The sequence below is a fragment of the Triticum aestivum genome, chromosome 4B (assembly GCF_018294505.1).
Source record: "Triticum aestivum cultivar Chinese Spring chromosome 4B, IWGSC CS RefSeq v2.1, whole genome shotgun sequence".
Lineage (NCBI taxonomy): Eukaryota > Viridiplantae > Streptophyta > Magnoliopsida > Poales > Poaceae > Triticum > Triticum aestivum.
The window spans coordinates 620,274,863-620,289,335 of record NC_057804.1 but is presented as its reverse complement, the minus strand read 5'-3'; the positions used below and the strand labels follow the sequence as shown (position 1 = coordinate 620,289,335).

Sequence of the window (14,473 nt, the reverse complement as noted above, 5' to 3'; positions counted from 1 at the left end):
CAAAAGAGCATCGGTTCGTATTGGTGGCAACTGATTATTTCACTAAATGGTCTGAAGCAGTACCTCTCAAGAACATGACACACACGGAGGTAATTCAATTCATAACCGATCACATTATTCATAGATTCAGTATTCCTCAAACGTTAACTATAGATCAAGGTTCATCTTTCATGTCACACCAAGTCAGAGAGTTCGCCGAAACTTATAACATAAAGTTGCTCAATTCCTCTCCGTATTATGCCCAAGCTAATGAACAAGCTGAGTCTAGCAATAAAATTTTAATCAAACTCATCAAGAAGAAGATTGAGGATAATCCAAAGAGATGGCATGAGTTGTTGTCTGAAGCTTTGTGGGCACATAGAATTTCAAGGAATGGTGCTACCAAGGTGACTCCATATGAGCTTGTATATGGCCAAGAGGTTGTTTTACCAGTGGAAGTAAATTTGAATGCTTTGAGAATAGCCAAACAAAATGATTTATCGGCGGTAGACTTTTATAACTTGATGATGGACAATATTGATGAGGTTGCCGATAAACGTTTGGCTGCTTTGAAGTCCATAGAGAGAGACAAGTTGAGGGTTGCAAGAGCTTACAATAAGAAAGTCAAGTTAAAGAATTTTCAAGTTGGTGATCTCGTCTAGAAAGTGATTCTACCGATTGGTTCAAGATATAGAAAACTCGGGAAGTGGTCTCCAAGTTGGGAAGGTCCTTTTAGGATTACAAGAGTAGTTCCCGAAAACTCTTATTTGGTGGAATCCATACAAGGGACGGTGTTACCAAGGGCTCTCAATGGCAAATACTTGAAGAAATACCACCCGAGTGTGTGACAAGAAGCATAAGTAGGCAATGGCCGATATACGATTATCGCCCTTAGCACAAACATGGCCGATACATAATTATCGCCCTGAAAAAATAAATGGCCGATGGAGTGTTGACATCATCCTTAGAACAAACACCGTGCATATTATTTTTTGGCATGCAAGCTTTACCGAAAAACAGGGGGCATGTGTTGACATCAGATTTTGGCACGGCATAAAAAGAAAATGAGATGGCTTCGAGTGAAAGGATTTTCAGCATCAAAACTTTTGCGTTGTCGAATGGAATAACTTTGATGTTTAAGTTATCGACATCCGACCTCATCTTAGGGGCCGAAGCTGTACTCCGAGTGACAGAATTTAGTGTTCCGAGTGTTTTTCGGCCAATTACGCATTCAGGACTACCTCGGATGAAGGAGTACTCTAAAGGAATTGTCTTCGTCTCGTTGAGGCAATTGTTTTTTATATATAAATCATCTTAATCCGAGTTCATATGCAAAAGTTACAGTCGATACGGTCTGGACAGGCCAGGGACCAAAATATTACGCTTGACACCAGAAACACATTGATGAGTGTCTGATGCAATGCGTGAGCAATTAGACCCTCAAGACGCCCTTGAATCGAAAAACCTTCAACACGGAAAAGTTTCGCCTTGTCGAGCCGATCGATTTTCATATATAATTCGTCTCAATCCGAGGTCGTATGAGGCCTGGAGAGACAAATCAAGATCAGGCTATGTTTTCTGTCAGAAAATTCGAGTGAAAAGCTTACCATCCGAGTGAAAACTTACTGATCCAGTGAAAGCTTTCCGTCTGAGTGAAATTATTATCATCCGAGTGAAAATATAATCATCCGAGTGAAAAGATTACCGTCGGAATAAAAACTTGACGATCGAGTAAGAGATTGTCTTCCGAGTGAAATATGGTCATTCGAGTGAAAATTGTCTTCCGAGTGAAAGATTCTAACATCCGAGTAAAAAAGTCCAGTCGGACGATCCGAGTGGATGAGCTCGAATCCGAGTGAAACTGAACATGTGCCCGAGAGTTTATCAAGATGACCTCAGATGGAGAAGTGTTCAATAAGGAAGTTGTGCGTATGGTCAAAACAATAAACTTTGGTTTTGGAGTCATCATCATCAGAGATAGTATATGGCATATAAATTCACTACGAGACTCGAACAATCCAGATGCTACAAGACCGAGTTCGACTGGAAGGCAAAGATGACGTCAAAAAGTATTCAAGATGGCCTTATTTGAAAAAGTGATCAACTTGAGAGTTGTTCATCTCGTCGAGGCGCACAAGTTTAGTATTTGGGACGTCTTGATCGGAGATCATATGCAAGCTCTATGACCCGTGCAAAGAGGAAGACAGAAGTTGGGCCAGATTCGAACTGAATCCAAGTTGGAATTGAACTAGGACTCTAGGACGTGAATTGATATAATTTCTTGTAAGGAAAGCCTAGATGAATCATTTACTTGTACGGGAAGTCCAGCCGCCTCTTATATATATTGGATGATGGCCGATTGAACAACACACAATCGAACAAATCAATATACTACTTTTTCAGTCTACGTTTTATCTCTCCACCGTTTTTGTCTCTCGTTCTTCGTTGTTCTTCGTGTTTGAGAGCTGCGAATCCCGAGGCTCTAGGGGCGAGCGAATCGACCTAGGGCAGCCCATAGCCGCCACAATCCCTGACGGGGTCCCTCCCGGGTGCTTGGGGTTTTGGGTCTGCAAAAGCGCCCGCCGACTGTCCGACGTATCGCGTTGTCGGTCGGGTCTCCTTCGACGTGAGCTGCGGTGCATCATCCCCGGCGTCGAGGGTACACGTGACGTGTTCGTGTGTCAATACTTAATCATCCTTTTTCTCATTTATTTGTGTGTGCCTCAACAAAAATGCCTAATTGGCATGCATGATATTGTCTATGATACTTCCGTGGTGAGCAGCTTGAGGGGGTTCTTCACACGATGATGAGTTTGAACTTCATGATTCATCTCAACTTCAATGCATCTTTTATCACTCGTTACTAGTTTAGTTTAGTCGTTTTATCACCGTTTAGCATCTCTTGGTTGCTAATGTATATTTAGTTATTAGTCGTAATTATATGGAAATTCGCCGGGGCACGTGAGTGCGGGGGCACTCACCAGCCAAGCCCTATCGCCAACTCGATTTGCCTCGCGATTTGTGAGGTAGTTGATCCCGCACGAGGGCACAGTAAAAAAATCCCTCAATAAGTTTAAGTTCCAAGGATGAAACTTACGGCATTTGCATCTAAAAATGCCAAGTTTAAGAGATATAATTTTAAGCAGTTATTTCTATTGATTGTCCAAAATAATTGATTTTTATCGGCCGCTCATACTAATTGATTCTTATCCGTCGCTCGTACTAAGTGCCAACATTGAAACTTAACATATTTTCAAAAATCACCAAAATATATTCAAAATTGATCTTCTTTCAAAGTGTTGGTCACGAGAAACACGAATATGAAAATAGAGCTTAATTTGAATTTTTGTTTAAAAGATATAGAACTTAAAAAATCGGAAGCCAAAATAAAAAGGTGGCACCAGAGCATGAGTGCCCCACATTTCCGTGACGCAAATCCTCGTCCTATAATTATTTGTCGTTTGACTACGGGACTATAGAGTATGTGATGCTATGTTTAACCATATTTGGAAGCTTGCAATGTGGACTATGAATTGTGTGAAGCTATGTTTAATCTAAGTTTGGGGAAAAAGTGCGGTTTGCAGAACATGGGGTTGAAAAATGGGTAGTTTCTCCTTAGGTATCTCTACTTTTTGGATAAGTGTGGATGTCCACAGATATTTAGGGAAGGCCTCTTAGCTCGATATATTAAGATAGAATTACCACAAATGTTTGGATGAAAGAGTATGTCAAACGAAGGTCGAGAGAGAGAGAGAGAGAAGGGTCTCCAAGCCCCCACCCCCACCCCGTGCCATCTCCTCTGAGGCGACTCGGGGGATAAACCTAGCATCGTCGGAGCATTACCCTCATCCTTTCTCTTCCCTCCACGACTGCCAGAGGGGCTCTGCGGCGCGGGTGCACAACCCTAATGAAGGTGGCGGCAGGGATCTGGTGGCTCCATCGCATATTGTGGACCTTGGCTCCCGGGGGGACGGCCCAGATCGGTATCGTGCGATGCGGCGGGCATTACCGGCTGGTTCTGGTGTGTCGGCTTCCACGGCTACACATGCGGCATGGAGGCGGCGGTTGGCGTCGGTGCGACGGTTCCTTTCAAGTCTATCGGAGTTCCATGAGGAAGATTCTTCTCCGACTCTATCTGCTTTGATCCGTGACGGCGCCGGCCCCTGGCAACTAGATTCATCTTCTACCGTGCTAAATCGACGGATCTAATAGGTGGGCGTGGATCCGAGGGAAACCCCTGGCCGTCGCGGCGTCCTCCCCAAAGTCGACACCTTGCGATGCCAATCCCTACCTGGAGGCTTTAGTGTGATCGTATCCCTCCTACCTCCTCCTTGAGCTCAGGCGAACCTGTGCTTTAGGCGATGATTGCACATGGGTGTCGTGCTCCTTCCTTAAGGCGTCGGCCGAAAACTGCTCAAGGTGGTGGAGTTGTTGGTGATTCGGAGTCGACGAGTGATGGCCTGGTCTATGTGTTGCATCCCGCTCGGCTCCTGGTGCTCCCTCAACTGATGCATGGTGATGCCCTCTTCGTGGATATGCGCCCTCATTCGACATCTCGCGTCCGACACTCTATCTTTCCGCTACCAACGTCGGTGCTCATTTGGTCGACCATCTATGTATGTGGGTTTGCTGCTTTGCTTCTCCTTTTGTAGCTTGGGCACCTTGATCTGGGTTCTAGTGGGAACCACTCTGCCGTCCACCGATGCGGCCCCCGTTGAGCTTGAACGAACGGTTGTGGCCCTTTGCGGCGGTGGAAACAGATCAGGTGCTAGCGTGTTCGTATTTGGCCCTTTGGATGTAGTAGGCGCACGATGCTTGCACGGTGGTGCCCGCCTCCCGAGACTTAGTTTGCTAGTTGGTGTTGGCAGCACTGGTCGTCGACAACGGTGCTCTATGCTTTGGCTCAATGTTGTAGTTGCCTTTGAGTTGTTGTGCTTAGCACTTTTTTCGTTTTGCTTTTATTTCTTCTATATTGTGGTGACCTTTTAATCCTAGCCGGTTGATGACTTTATTAATTCAAACTCCTCTCGGACTCGGCCCACGTCTTTTCTCTAAACAAAAGTATGTGTGAGCCGGTACAACCGTAGTCGTTTACTACTTTTATTGAACGTGAAAGGATTTTTCAGCCGTTGGATTGTGCTTTGGACCGGTGCTAACATGCATTGCCGGCCGATGCCCGATATGTCCGGCCGCGACCAGTGATACACACTAGCTAGAGCGTTAGAGCATCCACAGCCGGTTTTCTGAAATCCTTCTCAAACGTTCGTTGACACGCCCAGTCAATGACCGGACATGAGAGAGGGGAAAGAGGACACCGTCAAATCCCTTACCCGTATATATTTGGGTTGTCCGCGAACTCTTATATTGAGGACAAATGTATGAAGGATACAAGTGCTCATGGACACGCCCGGTCAGTCCCTCGCGTAGGACGCGGCTCATATAGTCATATTTTCTCTTCCTTTCTTTTTTCTCTCTTCATCCTCACTAATCAAGTGCAAGTGAACGAAGATATGAAGAAGAAAATGAAATGTATGGGTGCATGAGTGGACAAATAAGGACTCAGAACACACACCCGATATTTGATTGGACGCGTCCGCGGACATTTAGGGTCAGATTTGCTAAATCCGGCTGCAGACGATGCTCTTAGACGACGCATGACACCAGCTAGCTGTCCCCGCGCCCGTCCGGAGTTAGGCGACGCAGCGTAGGTCCCCAGGGTCAATTCTTTCGACTCTGTGTCATTTGATGTCTGCTCGGAAAAGGTGGTAAATTTGTCCTGTCGGCGCTCGGTCTCGATCGGGCTCCTCTAGTCACGCGCCGGTGATACGGTCTGGATTTCTTCGTGATTTCCGGTGAATTTCCAAGTGCCTTGGGACGGAGACATTGTCATTGCGATGCATTTCTTTTATTGACCACGTCGTCGTCTTGGGACAGGGGCCTTTTGGCACGAGAGATCGGAGGAGACCTGAGAGGAGACTGGCTAGCTAACACCCAAGCTGTCTAGCGTAATTAGTTGGTTCTCCAATCACTGGTCTGGAACACACAAGTCGGCGGGATCTTCTGGTCGATCTTGAAAATGGATGAAAAATGGTCTGTGCTTACTTTCAGCGTAACTGCTCAACCAATAAATGAAGGGTGTGTGACACGTGGATGGAGCCTAACTCTTGTTGTTTGGTGGTGCACATCATTAGTCCAACCTAGCTAGGCTCCAGGCCGTGATCCACAGACCTCATGCCACGCATCAATAACTGCACAAATCCAACCACACTACGTACTCCCTCACGTCATTTTTATTCTGCATATAAAAATTGTCTGAAGTCAAACTTCATAAAGTTTGACAATATTTCTATGAAAAATATCAACACCATCAGTGCTAAAGCTATACAATATGAAAATTTAAGTCATGACGCATCTATTGATGTTGATTTCACATTATGAATGTTGTTGTTTTTTCTAAAAAGTTGGTCAAACTTTACGAAGCTTGACTTCAGACAAATCTTATATGCGAACTAAAAAGGACCGAAGGGAGTATTACACATGGTATATTCGTATGTATCAACACGTTAACACCTACGTCCCGGTCGATCTCTCTAGGCCTACCTATAGTTCTATACTACTAACAAGTGCACTTCTATAGGGTTAAGGTTGTTCCACGAAGAGTATACTATGCATCAAATTTGTTCACTTCCGTGAAAATCCGTTCAAATTGTAACCGAATATTTACGGCCAGTGGCAGAGCCGCAAAAATTTGATTAAGGGGGGCCAAATGATGCTAAAACGGTCGGGGAAGGTCAAGTACTGAAAAATGAGCTTTTAGCAGCAGATGATCGTTAAACAAGTGGTGTTCATAAGCAAATTAGTAGCAAATCACTGATATTAGGGGGAGCCAGGGCCCCTGCTGGTCCACATGTCCCCGCCACTATTTACAGGTAGCTTTGGATGACTGGCTCCTGCAACATTGTCTGCAGACTAGTCCCATCGGTTCATGGACGGATAGGATGTTTGATTTGAGGGTCCGCGTTGAAGATGGCCTATCATATATGTGTGGATAGAAGAATAAATCCTATACAACGACGTTTATCTACTGTGTTTTCAGCCGTTAGATTGCGTGCTAGGATGCATTTGGAGACCACCACCACACATGCACGAAACCCTTGGTTCCCTCGTGAACCCATGTTCCATGCACGTGCAATGCACGACCTGCGTTATGCACGCATGCACGTGGGATGGGTACACGAGGAAAGAAAACCCGCACGTGTTGGTGTTGGTATTGGTTTCTTTCTCAAAGCATCTTCAACAAGCGTTCAAAAAGAGCTCCGTGCATTAAAAAAATTATTTTTTGGGCACCGAACAGCTCTAGTAGAAGCTGTAGCGCTAAAAAAATTTGCGCTCACTGAAAAACGCTATCGCGCGTAGCATATTTTGGGCTTTGGATTGGGCGCGCTTCATAATTTACACTGGTCTAGTCGAAGCGGTGCGCAAAGTGTACAAAGGCGAGTCTCACGGGCAGCGGCACGTGAGGGGTCTCCCGAACTTCATGGAAGACGCAGTTAGGGAGTTCTTTTTGAGCGCGCGCTTTTGGGCTTCTGCTAAAGTAATGTTGGGTCCGGCGCACTAAAAGTACTACAGTGGCACGCTAAAACTATTTTAGAACCCAAAATTTTTGTGCACCTGTTGAAGATGCTCTCAGACAGATAACAGATGGATGCATGCCATGCCGATGGCCGAGCTGATCGAGGCAGCTTGCATTTTCGCCTTGGTCGACTGGTCGGGTCTGTCGTCTTGTCCCCGTACGGTCTCCGAGCAGGCGCGGGATCGCGGCGCTCCGGGACAGGGTTTTCGGCATGTGCTCGATATGCATGTCTGGCCGCGGCCAGTGACACCAGCTATAGATCGTGTTAGACTATTACTAGGAGTAACATAAATGATAACATCACACACATATATAGATAGATAAAATAGATGATGTGGCAACTAATTAATAAAAAAAATGAATCTTGTGATACCATAATATGTTACCGTAATATCACACATATCGAGATAAGATGTATCTATATAACTTAATAAATAAATATTGCATGACATCATACATAAATTACACGTACTACCTCTGTATTGAAATACTAGTTTGCCCAACTACAAATATTTTGGTGCGGAAGGAGTACCTATTATAGAGGTATTAATATAGATTAGTAAAATATGCACGTTAGTAGCGTAAGTACCTTGACGAGAAGTCAGGCGAGGCGGCGCAGCAGCCCCGGGGTCAATTCTTTGTCCGTTTGTCAGATGATGCCTCCTAAGACTAGCCACAATGGGAGTAACTTCGGTAGTAACATCGAGTCCAACTCAGCAAATTTGCTTATGTAGGAATGAGTTAATGAGGAGAGATATAGTACTAGTAACTTAGCTAGTTACTGTAACATCACATGTCCCAATGTAATATGAGTCTATAACCTAATAAATGAAGCTTTGCATGTTACCACACTTATGTTACTACCCACTATGAAGGTACTCCCTCCGTCTAGGTGTGTAAGTCATCTTATGAAAACCAAATAATCCCAAAACACTTAGGCGCGGTGCATTAAATTCTACTCCCTCCGTCTAGGTGAGTAAGTCATCTTAGGTTGTGCACCGTGACCAAGGAGGAGGAGAAAACGAGAGAACTTAATGTTTATTTGCTAATTAATAGCATTGCATGCAATGAACTAACCACTGCATGTCGTGTTTGGTAGTTTCAAGTCATTAAAAGCATGCACACCCCACATCTCTTATTGGTTGATATGTCAAGAAACAAGAAACGAGATAGAATTTAATGCACCGCGCCTAAGTGTTTTGGGATTATTTGGTTTTCGTAAGATGACTTACACACCTAGACGGAGGGAGTATCTCGTTTCTTGTTTCTTGACATATCAACCAATAAGAGATGTGGGGTGTGCATGCTTTTAATGACTTGAGACTACCAAACACGACATGCAGTGGTTAGTTTATTGCATGCAATGCTATTAATTAGCAAATGAACATTAAGTTCTCTCGTTTTCTCCTCCTCTTTGATCACGGTGCACAACCTAAGATGACTTACCCACCATTGTGGCTAGTCTAAATCGGAAATTAAGGTGGTAAAATTGTCCTGTCGGCGGCCGGTCGGTGTCGGGCGGTCGTCACTCACGCTGGCCCGGGATACGCTCCGGATTGCTTCGTGTTTTCCGGTGAACCTCGTGCATGCATGCGCAAGTATGTTGGGACAGGGACACGTCTTGGTGACTTTTTTTTTTTTGAACTTTACGTCTTGGTGACTTGGTGGTACTAGTACACTATACGTTGTGATGCGCAAGTGCATTTCTTCTACTGCCGCGTCGTCTTGGGACAGGGACATTTTGGCAGAAGATCGGTGGAGCCAGCGAGCTACACCTGCCCCTAGCTTACACCGACCGTAGCGCCATGATTCTCCAATCACTGCCTGCTCTGGAACACAAGTCGGCGCCATCCTCCGGTCCATGATGAAAATGGTTTCTGCCGCTTTCAGCGTAACTACTCCAGCCAGCCCAGCAGGTAGGCACGCTGCTGACTGACCATCTCGATCCATCGTGGAGACAGCTTATGATACTACGATGGGCTATTGATAATCAATAAACGGAGCTTGCGTGACACATGGATGGAGCCTAACTCCTGTTGTTTACTACACACCAACTGTGGAGGTGCATATCATTAGTCCAACTCCAACCTAGCCAGGCTCCCCTACGTGATCCACACAGGAGATGCCACGCACCAATGATTGCACAAATCCACACACAAAACCCACATACACATGATGTCATCTCGAAAGAAGAAGAGGTACACGTACGTGATATATATTGATATGTATCATCAACATGTATGTTAACACGCACCGGTCGATCGATCTTTCTAGACCTATCTATACGTACGTAGCAGAGATGCAGTAGCTGCCTTAGAGCATCTTCAACAGCGATGGCAAATATCGCGCGTGCGGGAAAAGTTAGTTTTAGCGCGCGCGGAGCGGGTTCGCGCGCTTCAGCGGGCGCAGGAAATTCCGGCGTGTGGGAAAAGGCGACCCTTCTTGCGCTAGATTTGGCGTGTGGCGTCCGGCGCGCTCTACAAACACACGCGTCCGTTGCCGCCAGCCGCACACTCGACTGCTCCCGTCGGCCCTTTCTTCCCCTCGCCGCCCCTCTCTTCTTCGCATCCGGCGCCCCGCCGCCGCCGCCGCGCCCTTCCCCCGCTGCCGCGTCGACGAAGCAGCTCGGGCTACTGCGGCGTTTGCATCCGCCCTTCTGGCTGTTTCTACGTGGAGACCCGCTCCGGCAACGTGCGTCTCAGTCTCGGACGTTCGAGACCGCACATGAGGCCGCCCGCGCCTACGACGCTGCGGCGTGTCGCTTCAGCAGGCCACACTCGCAGGTGAACTTCCACGACGCGCAGACGTGCCAGCAGGTGCAGGACCTCGCGCCGCCGCCCCGTCTTGTAACAGACGAGGGCCGTGAGGAACACCGTAGATCAAGGTGGTCAGAATCGCGATTCTCTTATACGATTCTATGACTTTACGATCCAAACTAACCCCTCTGATTCTACGATTTTACTTCATAGAATCTACGTTCCTACGACCCTAATAGTGAAGATTCTATGATTTGCGATCCTACCGTCGGAGCTCCGATCCGATTCAAAATCACGATTCTGACAACCTTGCCGTAGATGCCAGTGCCGCCTCCTCATTGCCAAGTCGGACGAGCTAGCCATGGTGGAGTGGCGCCAGCGCTACCCACAGGATGTCGCCGACGAGAACGCCTTCTGGGCGGAGAGGACGGCAAAACGCGCGTGGAGCGGGCCGACAGGCGTCGGCAGAAGGCACTCGCGGAGGCGCAGTGCGATCTCGTGTCCGCGGGACAGGGTCGTTCTTTGACGAGGACGATCCTCGTTGGGAAGACGCGTGGCTCGATACCTCGAACGACACCAGTGAGAATGATGAGGACGACTCGAAGTAGGTTCTAGTTGCTCGTATTGGACTAGCTTTTTTATCTATCTATGCTATGATGAAGTATGTACGCTATGTGAACTATCTATGTATCATTTTTTATCTATTTTAATATATGCTTATGTTTTATATTTGTTTGGAATGCATATGTTGTTCGTGCGAGAGCGCGCGCTGCCCAGATTTGCAGCGCCTGCTGGAGCGACTCACGCGCTAAACTTTCAACAGTCGCTGGAGCAAGCGCATCGCGCCGCGCAAAAACTGACGACCCGCGTGCTTCAAAAGGGTTTTTAGCGCGCCGCGCGTAACTTGGCTGTTGGATGCTCTTATACTACTAACAAGTAGTGTTATACTAGTGCATTTGCACAAGGCTAAGCTAGTTCCACGAAGTTCCTTCCTTCATATGCTAGCAAAGAATGAATTAACTACACAAAGTTCCTTCCTTCATATATGCGAGTGAGTTCCTAGCGGGGTCGTGCCTAGCCTCCAAACTGAGTTACCAACCAAAGGCTGGCCGGCGGGAAAACCAGAGGGCCCAATGCCAGCCCACTAGTGCAATTCTCAAGTATTTTATGTGCCAATGATTGGATCATCTTTGCTCACAAGGACCGCGCGCGCCAGTGCCAGTGAATCTTCGCTCCGGCGAGCTGGCTCCTATATATACCGCCTCCCGTGCGGCTCCTTCCCTCACAGGCAGCACACACCCCACCAAAGTCCGGAAATGGAGAGCTCAGTCCAGAGCTGGTGGGTGCTTCCCCTCACCTTGCTCCCGGCCATCTCCGGCGTCCAGCACGACGGCACCACCGGCACCACACTCGCCGCCGTAGCCACCAGCTTCGCCTACGTCGCCGTCCTCGCGTGCCTCGCGTGGGCGGCCGCCGCGCTGCTCTACTGGGCGCACCCGGGCGGCCCTGCATGGGGCCGGTACTGGCGGGGCAGGGGCCAGGGCGCGGGCCTACGACGTGTCATCCCGGGCCCGAAGGGGCTCCCCGTCCTCGGCAGCCTCGGGTTCATGTCCGGGCTGGCGCACCGCTCGCTGGCCGCCGAGGCGGCGCGCCGGCCCGGGGCGAAGCGGCTCATGGCGCTGTCCCTCGGCCCCGTCCGCGCCGTCGTCGCGTCCCACCCGGACGTGGCCAAGGAGATCCTCGACAACCCGGCCTTCGCCGCGCGCCCGCTCAACCACGCCGCCTACGGCCTCATGTTCCACCGCTCCATCGGCTTCGCCGAGCACGGGCCCTACTGGCGCGCGCTCCGCCGCGTCGCGTCGGGCCACCTGTTCGGCCCGAGGCAGGTCGACGCCTTCGCGCCGTACCGTGCGCGCGTCGCCGGCGACGTGGTCGCGGCGCTGCGCGGCGCCGGGGCCGGCGTGGTGGAGCTGCGCGGCGTCCTCCGCCGCGCCTCGCTCTACTACATCATGCGGTTCGTGTTCGGCAAGGAGTACGACGTGTCGGCGCCGCAGTCGTCGTCCGGCGAGGTGGAGGAGCTGCTGGAGATGGTGCACGAAGGGTACGAGCTCCTCGGGAAGGAGAACTGGTGCGACTACTTCCCGGGGCTCGCCGCCGTCGACCCCCAGGGCATCGGGGCGCGGTGCGCCGAGCTCATGCCGCGGGTGAACCGCTTCGTGCACGGCATCATCCGGGAGCACCGCGCCAAGGCGAAGACCTCCGCCGCCAGTGGAGAGGCGCCGCGTGACTTCGTCGACATATTGCTGTCCCTGCAGGACAGCGAGGGGCTCGCCGACGCCGACATCGCCGCGGTGCTCTGGGTACGTACGTACGTACGTAGCATATCATCATGAGCAACAAATACAACTTCTTCACCAAATTAACACGCACATAAATTATCAGCATGGCATCGGTTCCATTTGGAGTAGTATTACGTATGCAGATCACGCCTACTACTTTTGTTGTGATAATAATAATCTTGACAAAGCGGCCAGTGAACGTGACACTTTTAAAAAGCTAGCTAGCGTCCATGCAAAATTCCACCAGCTTTTTCTTCTTTGTTTAGTTTCGAATCATTTTAATGGATAGAGCACTGGGTGTAAAAATACAAGAAAATGGTGGCTGTTTTTTTTCCAGGAGATGATCTTCAGAGGAACGGACGCCATGGCGGTGCTGATGGAGTGGGCCATGGCGCGGCTCGTGCTCCACCGCGACGTGCAGGCCAAGGTGCACCGCGAGCTCGACGAGGTGGTCGGCCGGAGCAGCCCGGTCGCCGAGTCGTCCCTGCCGGCGCTGCCGTACCTGCAGGCGCTGATCAAGGAGGCCCTCCGCGTGCACCCGCCGGGGCCGCTGCTGTCGTGGCGCCACAGGGCGATCTCGGACACGTACGTGGACGGCCACCTCGTCCCCGCCGGCACCACGGCCATGGTGAACCAGTGGGCCATGAGCCGCGACCCGGAGGTGTGGGACGCGCCGCTCGAGTTCCGGCCGGAGCGGTTCCTGGCCGGCGGCGAGGCCCCGGACGTGTCCGTGCTCGGCGCCGACGGCCGGCTCGTGCCGTTCGGGTCCGGCCGGAGGAGCTGCCCGGGCAAGTCCCTGGCCATGACCACGGTGACCGCGTGGATGGCCACCCTGCTGCACGAGTTCGAGTGGGCGCCGGCGGCGCCCGGCGTCGACCTGTCGGAGGTGCTCCGCCTGTCGTGCGAGATGGCGGCGCCGCTCCAGGTCCGGGCGCGCCCGAGGCGCGACGCGTGATGTGCTCGTCGCGCCATGGCCGGCCGGTCGACTCGACCCACCGTCCCTACTACAGTACGTAGCTCGTAGCCCGTGACCCCGTGCTTCACGAAAGTGAATAATTAAAGCTGCCGGCGTAAAATGTACGTGCGCCGAGCGCAGCTCAGTGTTGAGTTTCTTTCTAACGTGTGTGATGTCTGTGCTATGTAATGTAACCCATCAGGTGTGAGCGTGAGAGTGACTGAGTGAGGTTCCACATGGTGTACAAAATTGCAGAACAAAAATCTATAAGAGATTTTGTGCGGAGTGTGCTATAGTACACCGTTGCTTGTCATGTGTAAATGTGCACGTGTTTTGGCTTTTGGGTCGCACTCCAACCTCAGCAACTGTTTTGTGGTTTTTATGGTCTCCTGAATCTTAAAGGAATGGCGGAGTTTCCATGGTTGGGTTTGCTGAACATTAGATACCTGGAAGAAAATATCACGGCAGTCACTTTTTCTGCGAAGCGCGAAGGTGGGGGCGGCATGAGGAACTCCGGCCATGGCGAGGCCGAGCCGTGGACGTGCGGCAGCCAGCGATAACCGGTGGGAGTGAGTTCGAAACTTGACGCGAGGGCGGGGAGGGGAGGTGCGGGGGGTGGCTTAGAGGGGTGGCCGGGGCCAACTGCCAACACGACGGTGGGCGGGGGCAGGTCGAGGTAGGGTGAGGCGGTGCGCAACTGCGTCCACCGGCCATGGGGGACGAAGGCCGGCGATTGGTCGCACGTGAGGAGGAAAGGGAGAAACTGTCACGGGTGGAGAAAGAAGAAAGAGAGGATGAAGAAGAACAATGC

General features: G+C 50.1%; 1 protein-coding gene across 1 annotated transcript; it reads left to right on the top strand.

Moving 5' to 3' along the window:
• Window positions 1-11,467: 11,467 nt before the first annotated feature.
• LOC123089433 (cytochrome P450 78A9) lies at window positions 11,468-13,975 on the top strand. Its single transcript, XM_044511116.1, has 2 exons — window positions 11,468-12,728; window positions 13,045-13,975. The coding sequence occupies exons 1-2, from the start codon at window positions 11,544-11,546 to the stop codon at window positions 13,660-13,662; spliced, it is 1,803 nt and encodes a 600-aa protein (XP_044367051.1). The 5' UTR covers window positions 11,468-11,543; the 3' UTR covers window positions 13,663-13,975.
• Window positions 13,976-14,473: the final 498 nt, after the last annotated feature.

What these genes read in the sequence shown, in the direction of transcription:
- LOC123089433 (XM_044511116.1), top strand. Translation starts at nt 11,544, where the DNA reads ATGATTGGATCATCTTTGCTCACAAGGACCGCGCGCGCCAGTGCCAGT. An exon ending in ACATCGCCGCGGTGCTCTGG is followed by an intron (nt 12,729 to 13,044) that starts GTACGTACGTAC and finishes TTTTTTTTCCAG; the next exon opens with GAGATGATCTTCAGAGGAAC.